This window comes from Rhipicephalus sanguineus, unplaced genomic scaffold (assembly GCF_013339695.2).
Source record: "Rhipicephalus sanguineus isolate Rsan-2018 unplaced genomic scaffold, BIME_Rsan_1.4 Seq11130, whole genome shotgun sequence".
Classification (NCBI taxonomy): Eukaryota; Metazoa; Arthropoda; class Arachnida; order Ixodida; family Ixodidae; genus Rhipicephalus; species Rhipicephalus sanguineus.
Window position 1 is genome coordinate 23,518 of NW_023614348.1, and position 13,788 is coordinate 37,305.

At 43.7% G+C, this 13,788-nt stretch overlaps 1 protein-coding gene across 1 annotated transcript in view; it reads left to right on the forward strand.

The window, feature by feature from the left end:
• LOC119376180 (serine/threonine-protein kinase mTOR-like) overlaps positions 1–13,330 on the forward strand; it is a gene marked incomplete at its 5' end in the record, with an annotated part of 36,509 nt that extends 23,179 nt beyond the window's left edge. Inside the window, 6 exons of the mRNA XM_037646112.2 lie at positions 1,809–1,999; positions 7,280–7,333; positions 9,978–10,064; positions 10,143–10,310; positions 11,836–11,948; positions 13,291–13,330. Coding sequence (XP_037502040.2) covers positions 1,809–1,999; positions 7,280–7,333; positions 9,978–10,064; positions 10,143–10,310; positions 11,836–11,948; positions 13,291–13,330 — 653 coding nt within the window. The remainder of the gene's footprint in view (positions 1–1,808; positions 2,000–7,279; positions 7,334–9,977; positions 10,065–10,142; positions 10,311–11,835; positions 11,949–13,290) is intronic.
• Positions 13,331–13,788: the final 458 nt, after the last annotated feature.

The window sequence follows — 13,788 nt, forward strand, 5'->3', positions numbered from 1 at the left end:
TATAAGTCATAATAGCCTAGCGAAAGTTTTTGTTTTCCCACATTTTCCAGTGCATGCAAACCTGCAGGATTTGTACTTAATGATAAGATTTTGGTTCACAGCATGTTTCCATCTTCAAACGGAGTATTCTTATCAATGTGTATCTGGATTATAATTATATTCTAGATTATTTGTGTGTGTGTGTGTGTGTCAGTGAATGGAAATCGCTTAAACGGAAGTGTTGCTGTTTGGGTTAGTTGTTGTTCCATCACTGCAGCATGTAATAGTGCGAAACGTATAAAAACATGAAGAGACTGGTAGGCACTAAAGCTATAGTGGGATACAACTTTAGAAGCCTGCGGAATTGCCTCCTCAAGGGTGGACACGCGCCAGCCTGCACCAATGAGTGCGTACTCAAAACTGACATCATGAGCCAAATGGCCATTGGCTGCACTTTTGGAGAACATTGCAGAGTGCATGAGCGCTTGAGAATGTTGTGAGTGCGTGAAACTAAGTTTAGTGCCTACCTGCCTCTTGGTGTGTGCTGTGGTTCTTTTCTTATATGTGCTGCGCTAATACAAACTGCAGTTATGCCAAACAACTGTCTATAACAATGTTTTGTTTTGTACTTGACTGCTGCACCCTCATATGCCATTCCCAGTAAATGAACCTCCCGTTCAGTGGAACATGTTTTCCCGGTTTCATTGGGTTCTTTTTAACGAGATCCTCCTGTGCGTACAAGACATGCTTAATTTTAAAAAGCTCTGGCGTATAGCCTTTTGTGTTTTCAAATTATAACAAATTCTAATGAAAAGCCTTGTCACCTTCCGAATACAAATGGTGTACCAAAGTTGTTAAAATTGAATATGTACACTTTCATTGAATCATCCAAATACTGCTTTAATATGTAGCTGTGCTTTGATTGCCAATTGTAACGTTATTTTGGCACTCAAAGCACGGCTGCATGTTAAGGCAGTGATTAATAGTAGGGGGCAGGGAATCCAATAAAAGCAGCCATTTGCAGCTGATACATGAATAGCACTGTATGAACATCGGAACAAGAGCAGTAGCTTTTATCTCCAATGTCTTATGACTTGTGACTCATGTTCGACGACCAACTAAAGGCAGCAGGGATATTTGCTGCTGGTAAATTATCATACTTGTGTAAGGGAACAAGTAAAAGCCTCATAGTCACCAAAGACTCTAGCAGGCTCCTGAAATGCCATGGATTCTAATAAGCAGCGGGATCAATAATTTCAGTGCATTTGCAGAGGCATATCCGTGCAGCGGAAGGGAAATATTATTACCAGCTTCAATGGCGTAGTGAAGGCGCCAGAAGACATCCACTCAGAACTGCACAGCTTGTGGACAAGCCATCCTACCTAGAACAAAATTAATGTTGACCAGGACACTGAAATACATATGTAAATTCCGACGAGGTTAGAAGAGCCCTGCAAAGCATGTCCCATGAGCAATTAACAGTAAACTTCGTTATGTTCATTTGACCTTCTATGTTCTTCCATTTTCTTTTTCAACATCAAAAGCTTTCTTTTTAAAAGGGAAATATTCAATATCAACTTAAACAAAAAAAATAATCATTTTAGGGAGAGAAGTGGTCAATATATCAAAGGGTTAATGAACCTAGAGTGCCACCTTGTTCTGTAGGTTGAGCAAGAGAGCAAAAATTACTACACTTCAGCCCATTTGCTGCACATGAATATTAAACTTGCTCATCATTGAGCCATGTTATACACTGAGCAGTTTGCGTGGCCTGTGAATAATCCGTGACAGAGCCTGAGAGAGTTGCATGGTGTGCTTGTTGCCTTCAGAGCTGAGTGCCAGCGAGATGCTGGTGAGCATGGGCGGGAGCTTGGAAGAGTTCTACCCAGCCATGGTGGTGTCGACGCTCATGCGCATCATGCGTGACCCCACACTCAGCCAGCATCACACCAACGTCGTTCAGGCGGTCGTGTTCATCTTCCAGAGCCTCGGCTTACGTTGCGTCCCATATGTTCCTCAGGTTGGTGAATCACCGTGATTGCTCTGTTCTCCTCATTAGGGTTGCTTGGAGCATTTGACAAATCCCTGTAAGTCTGCTCATACTTGGCGGATTAGAAATTTTTGCAGCAATTCTTCGTGCGGCAATAAACTCCGATAGTGAGGTCAGTCAATGATAACTTGGAAGAGTGTTGCAGGGCCCCTTTAAGGTGAAAGCCTTATATACGGTATGTCTCATGCAAACGTGACCGTGAGTGAAAAGACGGCATTGACTCGAAATTGTACAAAAGGTCACATGAGTACATGTTTGCCTCGTGGCTCGAGGCACATAAGCTGCTATGCCTTCACTTCGTCCTCGCAGCATTAATGTAACTAAAAAGTAAATAAAATGGTGTTCATGTGACTCTGTGTCACAAATGAGTGCTTTAACCTCATTTGAAAGCCACGTCAAATCACAGCACCAACCACGCCACGGCACAAGATGCCAACAACAGCTGCTTCTACAAATATGCCCCCTCACTCCTTCCGGAGAAGGCACCCCGCCAACAGCCAGCATGCTTGAAATCAAATGCTCGCACAAAGGCTGGAACAATCGAGAAATGAAGACACAATGCCATGTCGAGTGAGGCCACGGTCGTTCCCAGCCCTTTACAGTGCTTTGCACAGTTAAGTCGTGTCGAAGACTCTCGAACCCGGGCATAACCCAATACTGTATATGTGCACGGAGTACTTCAGTCGGCCAGACAAGAAGTGTTGTGTTATGATGTAGTGTCGTCAGTCAGTTGGTCTAGGAAGAAAGTGCTGAAAGATGACCCCGTGCGGTCACTGAAGTACAGTCGAACATGGATATATCGAACCCACATATATCGAATTTTCAGCTATATCGAACTCGTAAATTATCCCCTTCAAAATCCTTTGTAAAAGTATAGAAATTCACACGTCTATATCGAACGGTATTTTTACCCGCCATTGGATATATCGAACGCCGCGTGAGCTGGAAGGCACGCTTCGGCACTCACTGAGCCCCGCGATCTTCGCGGCACCGCGCCTCAGCTAACGCCTGAAACGCTCGAAAAACGTGAGGGCGAGAGGGCTCGGACTGTACTCCTGCTGGGCACCTTCTCCAACTTGTGGAATGGCATTTTTTTTTGCTTTTTTTTTCTCTCTCTCTCTCTTTCTCCTACGCTCTCCGCGTTACCGTCGGCTTGGAGAGCAGGAACGAAGGAGCTGGCGGCCTCCTCCTTTCGCCTTTTCCCTTTTTTTTCTTTTTTTCTTTTTTTCTTTTTTTTTTTTTGTGTTTTGTGAGTTTTGATCAGCCAACCACAGCCCGCTCCTTTCGTATTTGCTCAGCCAACCACGGCTCGCGCCTTTCGTACATCGCTGCTGCCCTCGCAGGTAGCCCGGGCGCCCGGGTAGCCACAGCACCCTCTAGAGGGTGTTGGTAGCCATCGCCGCCATCGCAACTGATCACGAGCGCTTTGTTGGCGGAGTTCACTTCCGTGAGTTGTCGCATACCACTGCATTCCTCTTTTGCGTGTATGCTCCCCTGCGAACTCAAAAACATCGAGCTGAAGTTTCTGCTGGCCAACACGACAGCGAAGCTGCAACCGCTCGACCAGGGCATCATCAAGTCCTTCAAGGTGGGCTGAAGGTTGACCTGCTTGGTGCCATTCAAATGGTGACGGGCGCCTGGCGAGACGTGAAGATGGACACAGTGGCCAACTGCTTCCGGAAGGCAGGCTTCGTGACGGCGGAACTTGCGCAAACCAGTGAAGACGGCGACGACAAGCGCATAGATGACGCATTTCACGAGTTGTCGTCCCTCTTCCCAGCTGCTGTTCCACCCGAAGCGTCTGCGGACGATTTTGAGGAAGCGGACTGCAATGCTCAGGCTGTTGCGAGCGTCGCTGACGAGGACATTGTAGCTGCGGTCACAGGGACCCAGGATGCCCAGGCCGACAGCTCAAGTGGCGACGAAGATCGTCTGGACAAGGCGGTGGCTGCACGCGCGTACTCCGCCGCTGAAGTGGCGGCAGCGTTCGGCTCGATTCACCGTTTTTGCGGCGACATGGAGTGAACCGGGCTGTCGCACCTGGACAGCCTCGATAAGATCGAGGCCAGCGTCATTAACTTCATTTTGAAGACGAGGAAGCAGGCCAAGATAAGCGATTTTTTTTCGCGCAAATAAAACATTCTGTTGCATCGTGTGTGTGGAATTAATTGTCATTCTTGAATGCGCCGATTGTAGGTGATCGTCCGCCACTGGTAAGGTCTCGGGGTCTGTATTTTTTTATATCGAATTTTTCATATATTGAACTAATTCACGATCCCCTTCGAGTTCAATATATTCGTGTTCGACTGTAGTGTTTTGAAGGTGTGAGAGAAATGCTGGTGTGGCTTGGTTGAGTGGCAAGTGCTGGTGTTGGGGGGCACTGCCCCCTTAGCGCCCCCCTCCATCCCCCTGCTGACATCAGTGGTACAGGACATGCACATGTCATCACTAATCACACAACAGCCTGCACCTGCCTACATCAAAGCAATGACTCAAGAAACTTCTTTATCGGACTAAGCTAAAGACTGCATGCTCACATATTTTTCTTTCATCTTATCTATTTCATAGGCTTCAATTATTTCCTGTGTAGTTCTGCCTCGGGTCCTTTTGAGAATGCGGGTGTTTTTGAACACTGGGATGCAACCACAACTCTGACAGTGAATGCCCAAAGGACCTAACACAGCTTTTATGACATTGTACAAGTCTTCCCTAAGTTCCTTTGACATGTGAATGCATGTACGTAGGCCAAACTGGCAAGTGCAGTGACCCACAGGCCCCAGGCAGAACTACATGTGAAGTAATTGAAGCCTATGAAAGAGACAAGATGAAAGAAAAATGTGTGAGTGTGCCACCTTTAGCTTTGTCCGATAAAGAAAAGAAGTTTCTTGTAGGGATGGGCGAATAGTCAATTTGAGGTTCAAAGCGAATCCGAAGCGAATAGTGATTTGGTCGAATAATTTCGAATCGTATAGTTCGAATAGTACTCACCACATATTATTAAGAAAAATTGAGCATTTTCTTCATGACCCTTGCACAATATTTTCAAGAACTGGAACTAGGTATGAGTGAATGTCACTTTTTTGGTTTGAAATGAAGTGGAAGAAACCTTGAATAGGGGGGGGAGGGGAATCAAAATTTGAATAGCAGTAGAGTGCGAGTTATAAGGGGTACAATACGTTACAAGTTAAAATTACTATACTTAGTGCATATAAGCCCATATAACACGCTGTTAAATTTTTAAAAATATGTACACTTAACCTTGAACTGTGGCTTCGCGGCAGTGCAGATTGCCCCTGGCAGGGAGGTTTCACGGTACAGCAACCTGACTCTGCAGTGAAACCACCTTTACAGGGGGTTATGTGCGGTCAAACATACATATATTCGTTCATTTCGAATACTTCGAAATTTCGAATAATATAAATTCTTATCAAAGCGAATTCGAATACTTTAATATTCGTTCTGTAGCGAAGCGTTCGTAGTCGGTAATGGGTCGTCCTCTCGAGCGCCTTCTGGTGGGTCGCCTCTTCTCTGAGAGCACGCTCCTCGTGCAGAGAGTCGGCCCCGCTTTTGACTGTCACCGTCGCCGAGTGCCCGCTAATAAACGTCTTGACAGTTCGAATATTCGAAACGTTCGAATATTCGCCCATCCCTAGTTTCTTGAGTGGAGTCATTGCTTTGATGGAGGCAAGTACAAGCTGTTGTGTGATTAGTGATGACGTGCGTGTTCTGTACTGTACCTTTACATGTTGCTGTCTCGGTTTTGTTATCGATCCAGTGTAATTGTATAAATAGCATGTGTGATCGCAAATAAAACATTTAGTTGCAAGTTAGCGCTGGATATGTGTCCTTCTCTGTCCCTGTCTTGTTGCGCTACACCATGTGAATTATGAAGAGTCATGTCACCATGGAAGCGTGGTGATTTTGATGGTTTTAAGTACCATGCTTGCAAGCTTGGGTGCCCATTGTTCTTGGAGCTTCTCGTGTGTCAAGTTGTTGGCTTTAGCATAGCTGCTCAGAGCATAGAGTTTCCTATAGATACACTAGGGCTATGGGAGCTGCAACAAATGGGACTTCAGCCAGCATGAGATTGATGAGTAGTACATGGATTTGTCTAAACTTTGTTGTTTCGACTCCATTTGGCTCTGCGTCACCTGCATCTGCTTTGTTGCAAAACGAAGCTCAGCAAAAGTCAGCAGTGCTACTTCACCACTTTAACCTTTTTAGGCTCACCGATTCAAGTATGGTCACAAAGTTTACAATGGTTTATTCTTTTATGCACAGTGAACACCGCAGCACAGCAATAAACAAAGCCACAAGTGCGTTCTAAGCCATAAGCATGAAGATTAGGCAAATCCATGTACTACCCATCATTCCCATGGTGCCTGAACGATTGCAGCGCCAGAGATCCCTCTAGGTAATTGTAGGAAACTCTATGCCTCAGAGATATTACAAAGGGGGAAAACTAGCAGATGTCATCTCACAAAGACTGCCGACGCAAATGCACTTATAGTCTGCTACAGCGAAGTCCGGAGAGGTCCCTTCCAAATTACTGAAGCGCCGATCGCCTTCTTGAATAAAGAAATAGTCCTGTGCATGCACTCGGCTACGTTCTCTGAAGTTGAGGTCACCGGCCGTGCGATTCATGTCATTGGCGCAGGCTTGTGTGCGTCCGCTTTTGAGAAGGAAATGCCGCTAACTTCTAAAGTTGTACCTGACTATATTACAATGCAGGGCAAGAAAGGCTGTTGACATGGAGGAAGCGAATAAAATAAGAAGATGCTGCACAACCACTTTTGGCTGGCCGGCCCTGTGTGCATTTTCTCATAAAGTCAACCCATCTTGTGGCTCTGCTTGCAAGGCAGAAGTACGCGATTATTGTGTGTTGAGCTGACTTGTTTGGTTTCAGATGTGCTGCACAGTTCTGCCCGCTTCCTCGCTCCATGGCTATTGAGGAAGTTGCGTACCATAGCAACTTTGAGCACAACAGAACGACACAAGAAATACGACAGGACACAGCTCTATGTCTTTCTTGTGTCGTTTCGTTGCGTTAAAGTTACTATGGATAAGCACCAAGTAGCCTGTCAACACCTTTGCTGCTGCTGGAATACATCCTCAATTAGCACAACGCTGTATATATCGTTACAGGCCACAAAAGAACAACTCATTGCATGCCTCTGTGAGAACTAGCATGTATAGGAATCTGTTGTCCAACCTCGTATTCTAACTGGCCACACCTGCTGCCTTACGCAGGTGCTGCCAGCACTGCTTAATGTGGTACGCACTGTGGATGCAAGCTTCAGGGAGGTAAGTTTATATGATACTGCATTGGGCATCTTGGAACAAGTGTAGGCTTCTAAGCGTTTGCTTTCCTGTTGTAGCAGACCCATGCAAAGTACAAGGATTGTACACATATTAAACACTATGTACATATCTGATGCTGCATTAATGGTTCATAGCAGTCTTTGAAACCCTTGAAAACCCTGGAATTTTAAAATAGCATTTTCAGTGCCTTGAAAACCCTTAAATTTTTTCAGGTTCTTTATGTCCTTGAATTTCATCAGTACACTTCTGTTCAACCAGTTTTTGACCACGAAACACTTTTGGCTCCCGTTGTTGGCGGCCTTCAAGTGACCTTCAGCCAAAACCTGGCGTCGTTGCTTAAAACGAGACATCAAGGAACAAGATGATCTCGGAATCATTGTGGGAATGAAACGAGACATCCGAGCAATTGGCCCAAAATTTTAAATATAGAAAATGTGGTCTTTGGCAGTCAACCCTTTGTACAGGACAGCATTGCATACGTTCGGTACGATCCAAACAAATGACAATATATATATTGCTTCAGAGTTCTTAGTATCTGGTCACACTGTGACTGAAGCTTTAACTTCTTGTTCACTGAAATTTTATTTTTTCATGCAGATAGGGTGCCATATACTTGCTCTATTGAATGCCAGCGGTGAGCAAATAAATGGCACGCTGCTAGAGGTAATCTTGGAGGTAGTGGTTTCGCGGCACGTGCTGCCGCCTTCTTCGAGAGATGGCACCTCACTGCATGCGGCACACCATCCTGGTGTTGTGATGTGGCGCCACATACGCTAGACAAAGCCGCAGATTTATCTCGCACAATGACAGGAAACAGTGGTGTTCATAGGGACGAGTGCACAGTGTAGTGGGATGTAGATTGGTGGGGTGTGCCTTGGCGAACATGCTCAAGATTGTGGCTAGTATAATCTCCAACAAATCTGCTTTGCCGGTAGACGTATTTCATGCTTGCTCTCGATTACTGAAGAGCCAGCCATTTCTTAAACAAGCCTGTGCGGCAAAGCAGGTTGTAATAAGTGCATATTACAGTTGTCATTCGCTTCGACATTTAAAATTTGGAAGTATTTGAAACGAACGAATAGACGTAACGTGGCATGTAACACACCTTAAAGGTGGTTTCGCTGCAGCACGGGGCTGCTGTGCCATAAAACCACCGTGTTACGGGAAATCCGCGCCGTACTTCTGCACTTTAGTTTCTTTTTTTTTTAAATAGCATCTTATAAGGGCTAAGTATGAGAAATTTTAAAATGTAATGTATTTTACCACACATAACCTGCATCCTACTACTCCTCAAATCCTGCTACTGTTTCCAATTTACTTCGAAATTATTCTGCACTAATTGCCATTCCTTTCAAACCAAGAAGGTTATACTTGCACGAGCCTACTTTTGAACAGAGGCATAACGAGGATATTGTTCCATGGGGTGGGTTGGGGAGGGGCGTGACCGCTTTGTGAATGTGAAGTGTATGTGTGCATGTGCATATATACTCGTCAGGAGAACTTGTTTATGGCCTAGTTGGTACTTGCTATATGTCGTAATTACTACTAAAATGGCACAAAGTAAGTTAAAGGTGCCGCCCGTGTTGTCGTGTTTGGATTTCTTTCCTGCGTTTTTGTGTCATATTAGTGGCAATTATGCTATATATGTACTAATATAATTTGAAAAAATTCTAGCTCTGTGGTTGAAACCCCCCTATCTGGCTATGCCTATGCTCTTGAATGACTGGCTGCTGCGTACTTGAGCCAGCAGGACCTCTACTCCAATCCGTTTCTATATGCAATAGATGGTTATAGCAGCAGCACCAACGAAAGCTAATTCCTGCATTCATTCTTAGAAACATGGTAAGGCTGGTGGCTTCTCGAACTTGGGTCATTCCACACCATACATCCCAACCATTCTGGCGACCATCTCAAATGTATATGGAAAAAATTGAGTTGCTCAAATATTTCAAAGTGAAAAAATTGTTTTAGTCGCGTGAAAGCCTTCCGAATTTCACATAATGTCTGAGTGATGCTTGTCAGAAAATTTATTCTGGGGGTATTGTTGCTAATGCCAAATTTAGTTTACATATTAAGCAAAGGCGTCTGTGTAAGGTGTTCGAAGCTCTGCAATATTACTGCAATATTTCTGCTATATACACCTCAAGAAATTTCACCAAAATGTTGTATGTTTGCATTTTTTCCCTTGTAATATTGTGCTATGTATGAATACTTGAATATCCATACTTACTCTACGAAAGGTAGATTTTGTGTTTAAAATATTTTCATATCACTGAAGTTTGTAAATTTTATGAGAAAAAAGAGAAAAAAATTATGAATTGGAGGAAATCTTCAATTTAGCCCACACTGAGACACAGTTTACACCGTGTGGCGCTCCAACTAAAAATCAGCTTCATACCGCAATCAAAAGAAAATAAATAGCTCTTATATGGCAAGTCTTATCGTCAAATTTTTTGTTTTGAGGCAGATGATAACTTTTGAAGTTCCCCACTGACGGCACTGGAGAGCTTCAGTGAGGAAGCTGCTGTACGAACAAATAGCCGTTGTCAGACCAAATGTAAATTGGCTGGCACTGTTTTGTGGAGAGTTGCTAATCGTTTTGTGGAATGCGACAAATGCCTTGCAGTTCCATTTCCGACAGCTTGGCCAGCTGATTGCCATTGTGAAGCAGCACATCCGCAATTACTTGGATGACATCTTTGCCCTGATTAAGGTACGCCCTCTCTAGTGACTGGTAGAGTGGCACTTTGCTTGGTATCCATGTGTCATTCATAATATCATGCATGTGCAGGAGTTTTGGGCAGTGAACAGCCCAATCCAGCTGACCATCATCATGTTGGTGGAGCAGATTGTGAGCTCCCTTGGCTCAGACTTCAAGGTGTACCTGCCCAAGTTGGTGCCCCATGCCCTCAAGGTCTTCATGCACGACATGAGCGCAGACAGGGCCGTCACTGCTAAGGTCTCTCTTACACAATCTCATAACCCTTTAACGACCATTGACGAGTATAGTCATGAGATCTTGTACGAATGTCACCAATGGAATCAATAGTCGAGAACGGAAATTTTTCACACCAAGAATCTGCACCGACTTTACTCGTCCTCTTGCATGTACAGGCTGTTTCACACTTAGGGAAAAAACTCGGAGCATGCTTCACTGCGCTCCGAGTTTTTCCCTGAGTGTGAAACAGCCTGTACTTGCAATTCCTGAGAGTAGATGTGAAAAGTTCGGGAAGATAAGGCGTTGCTGGAGCCGACATGTCAACATGCGAGCTTGTCTTCTTCAAGGCCTTGAAGAAGGCAAGCCTGCTTGTTGAAACGCTGACTCCTGCGGCACACCTCATCTTTACAAATTCTTCATCTCTTCCAGCTTCCATCTTCCGCCCAACTTCTGCCTTTTCTGACTGGAGATGGACGCACGTGTCCATATTGTGTCATTTTTGTCGCGCCTTTCATTATATTGCCGCATCTGAGGACCGCGCATGGGACATGGCTGCTTCCTCAACACAAGGGAATGAAAGCACATGTAGAAAAAAAATTATTTCATGACTCCTCTTCAGATGATAGCTCTGTAGAGTGCGGAAACGGAAAGTGACGTCTTCTAATCTGAGGGGTCTGATGATATTTGGGCCATGCAGTGGAGCCTCCTTTAGGCTGCTTTTTTACGTAATTTCACTCATTTGGAAAGCAAAGGAATGCCATAGAGTTGAAATACTGCATAAAGTCTTGTAAGGTCCATAATTAAAAAAAATTTAGAGTGGGAATGTTGTGGCTGCAACCCATGTACGAATATATATATATATATATATATATATATATATATATATATATATATATATATATGTTTTGTGATTAAAAAATGCCATATTTTATCGTGTAATGATCGCATCACTGAATTTTGTTGTCTGAATTTGTTTTTATTTTTTCTTTCCTGCAAAATGATCTCATCCATAACTTGGTGCACAGCAGCCATGACATATTCCATATTCCCGTGAGCAAAAGCATGAACTTGGAAATCTGTAGTATATGCAATTAGGAGATGATAGTTATGACGTATTTTAAAAATTGCAAAATATACCTTTGTGATTTCGGCCAGTGGCATATTTGGATTTTGATACATGGACCTTATGGGGTTTTGCACCACGTTTGATTGAAGAACTTTGTCGTGAAGGGTGTCTGGCAATGGGGAAAAGTCAGCACAATGGCAGGGAATTTCTATTTGTTTGGCCTGTAGCAGTCACAGCTGCGCATATTTCACCTTCCTGGAGTATGTCTTTATTGCACTTACTGGATAAAAGTTTCTGCACAGATGTACTTTTCTGCATATGTGCTGGTCATATTTCATGTCAGCAATGTGAGAAATCAGGCTTGCTGTGTTCTTGGTTTCTGCATACTCGAAACTGTGTGGTCATGTTACAGTTGTTGCAGTCAGCTAAAGAGCTTTGTTCAAAATACTGATTTACATTTGTGTCCTCGAATGAATGCAGCTGCTGACGGCACTGCAGAAATTTGGTTGCAACCTCGATGACTACCTGCACCTTATACTGCCTCCCATTGTCAAGCTGTTTGACTCACCAGATGTCCCTAAGAACGTCAGAGCGTAAGTGCTTTACATGTGCTGCACTTGGCTTGCTCTCATGATCTGGCTTTGGTTAACAAACGGGAAGCTCTGGCTAGTTGTTTTGTTATTTCAGTACAAGAAGGGGTGCAGCATAACAGGCACAGAATGGCGGCCTTCGTGTACAGTGTTTCCTTATCCTTATCATTCAAGACCGTGGTGCTTGTCATGGACCTAAAGGGCATTGTAGTAACCTCATATCAGTTATGTAACCTCATAACAGTTATGTAACCTCATATCAGTTATGTAACCTCATATCAGTTATCAGATATATAACCTCATATCTGATAACTGAGTGATGCTGAACTGAAAGCCTGATGAACACACTCAAGAACATGTTCAAGAAGAAATAGTGCATGCCAGCATGCCATGCTTTTGACTGTTAGTGAAGCAGTCTGCATTGTTAGAAGTTGTATTGCATGAAAGTGTCTTTATGCAGTATTTTATTTATTTATTTTTAGTCATGCTTTGAGTGCAGTTTCTGCTTTATTTGAGGTTATCTTATTCCCCCCCCCCCCCCTTCCATTTCTCTATGTGCATGCTTCACTAAAAGCTTATCTGTCAGTTTGCATTTGTATGCTTCCTTGTCTTGCACTTTATCTAAACCTTCACAAGCTAGAATAGCACTGCCTAAGGTTGTCTTGCATGTCTCATGCTATGACCTCAATTAGAAGGATTTAAACCTTGTTCTTAGTGACAAAAACAAGAGATGTGTCCACAGTGAATGCTTTAGTAACGAAGAGAAAAGAATGTACATTTTAATAGATACAAAATAATAAAAACAACTAATGTAGTCATTATCATTCTAGTTTCTGGTAAGCAGTACTCCCACGATCTTTTTACCCAGTACAAATACACTGAGTTGCAAGATATGGCACTTGTTGTGCTCTGTTTATTAGCTAGCAAACTGTTGCATGCTTCTTGTTACATGTTGCTTTGTTTCTAGCTTGCTTTTTTGTTGCGCAGTCTTTTATTGGCATTCTGGTTTTGACAGATTGAAAGTTGCATTCTTTCCTCGATAACTCATTGTTGGCTTATTAAGCTAGAGAGATAGTTGCTTTTACCTCTTATTGTGGTGAGAGTCAATGTAAATATGGAAAATGGAAAGATATTCTTCTCTGGCCAAAAAGCAATTACTCTGGTTCTCCACTGTGAGTTCACTTCACTTATCAATGAATGAATGCCATTCGTCTATACGCTGACTTTTTCACACTTGTGCTTGTTTACAATGAGTCAAGAAAATTAAACACGTTCATCTTATTCCGACAGTAGTGAATGATGTTGTGGGATAGCTGCAATTATGTGTATTTTCTTGCCTCTGCAGCACTGCATTGGAAACCATGATATTCTCTGGAGTCACTTGACTTTCGGAGTTTGCAGCCCGTAATTCAGCCCTTAGCCGGACCCTTGACACCACTCCTGACTTGCGTCAGAAGTACACTGGCCCTGTATCATTTTGTCATGTCACCATTGTTTGTTCAGCCTGCATACTACACTCACACCTCGTTAGACATAATGAAGTAATGGACCTCGTTTTAATGAACTAAAATGGTCCTGTAAATGGGTATAATGGACTAGATTATCCCCAAAACCAAAAAATCCTCATGCCAAATATATGCCGTGTTCCTCACTTCACTGCCTCGTGTCGTATGCATAGCCACGTGCAAGCAGTGGCACACTTTTTGCTCACACCGTCGCATTCTTCCATATTAACGCATTCCCACGCCACCCTAACCACACTCTTTTGCTGTGACGTACGCATAGATTGGCACAGCTAGGTGTGGTCGGGGCGTGGCCTCTGAGATGGCAGCAGCTAGGCCTG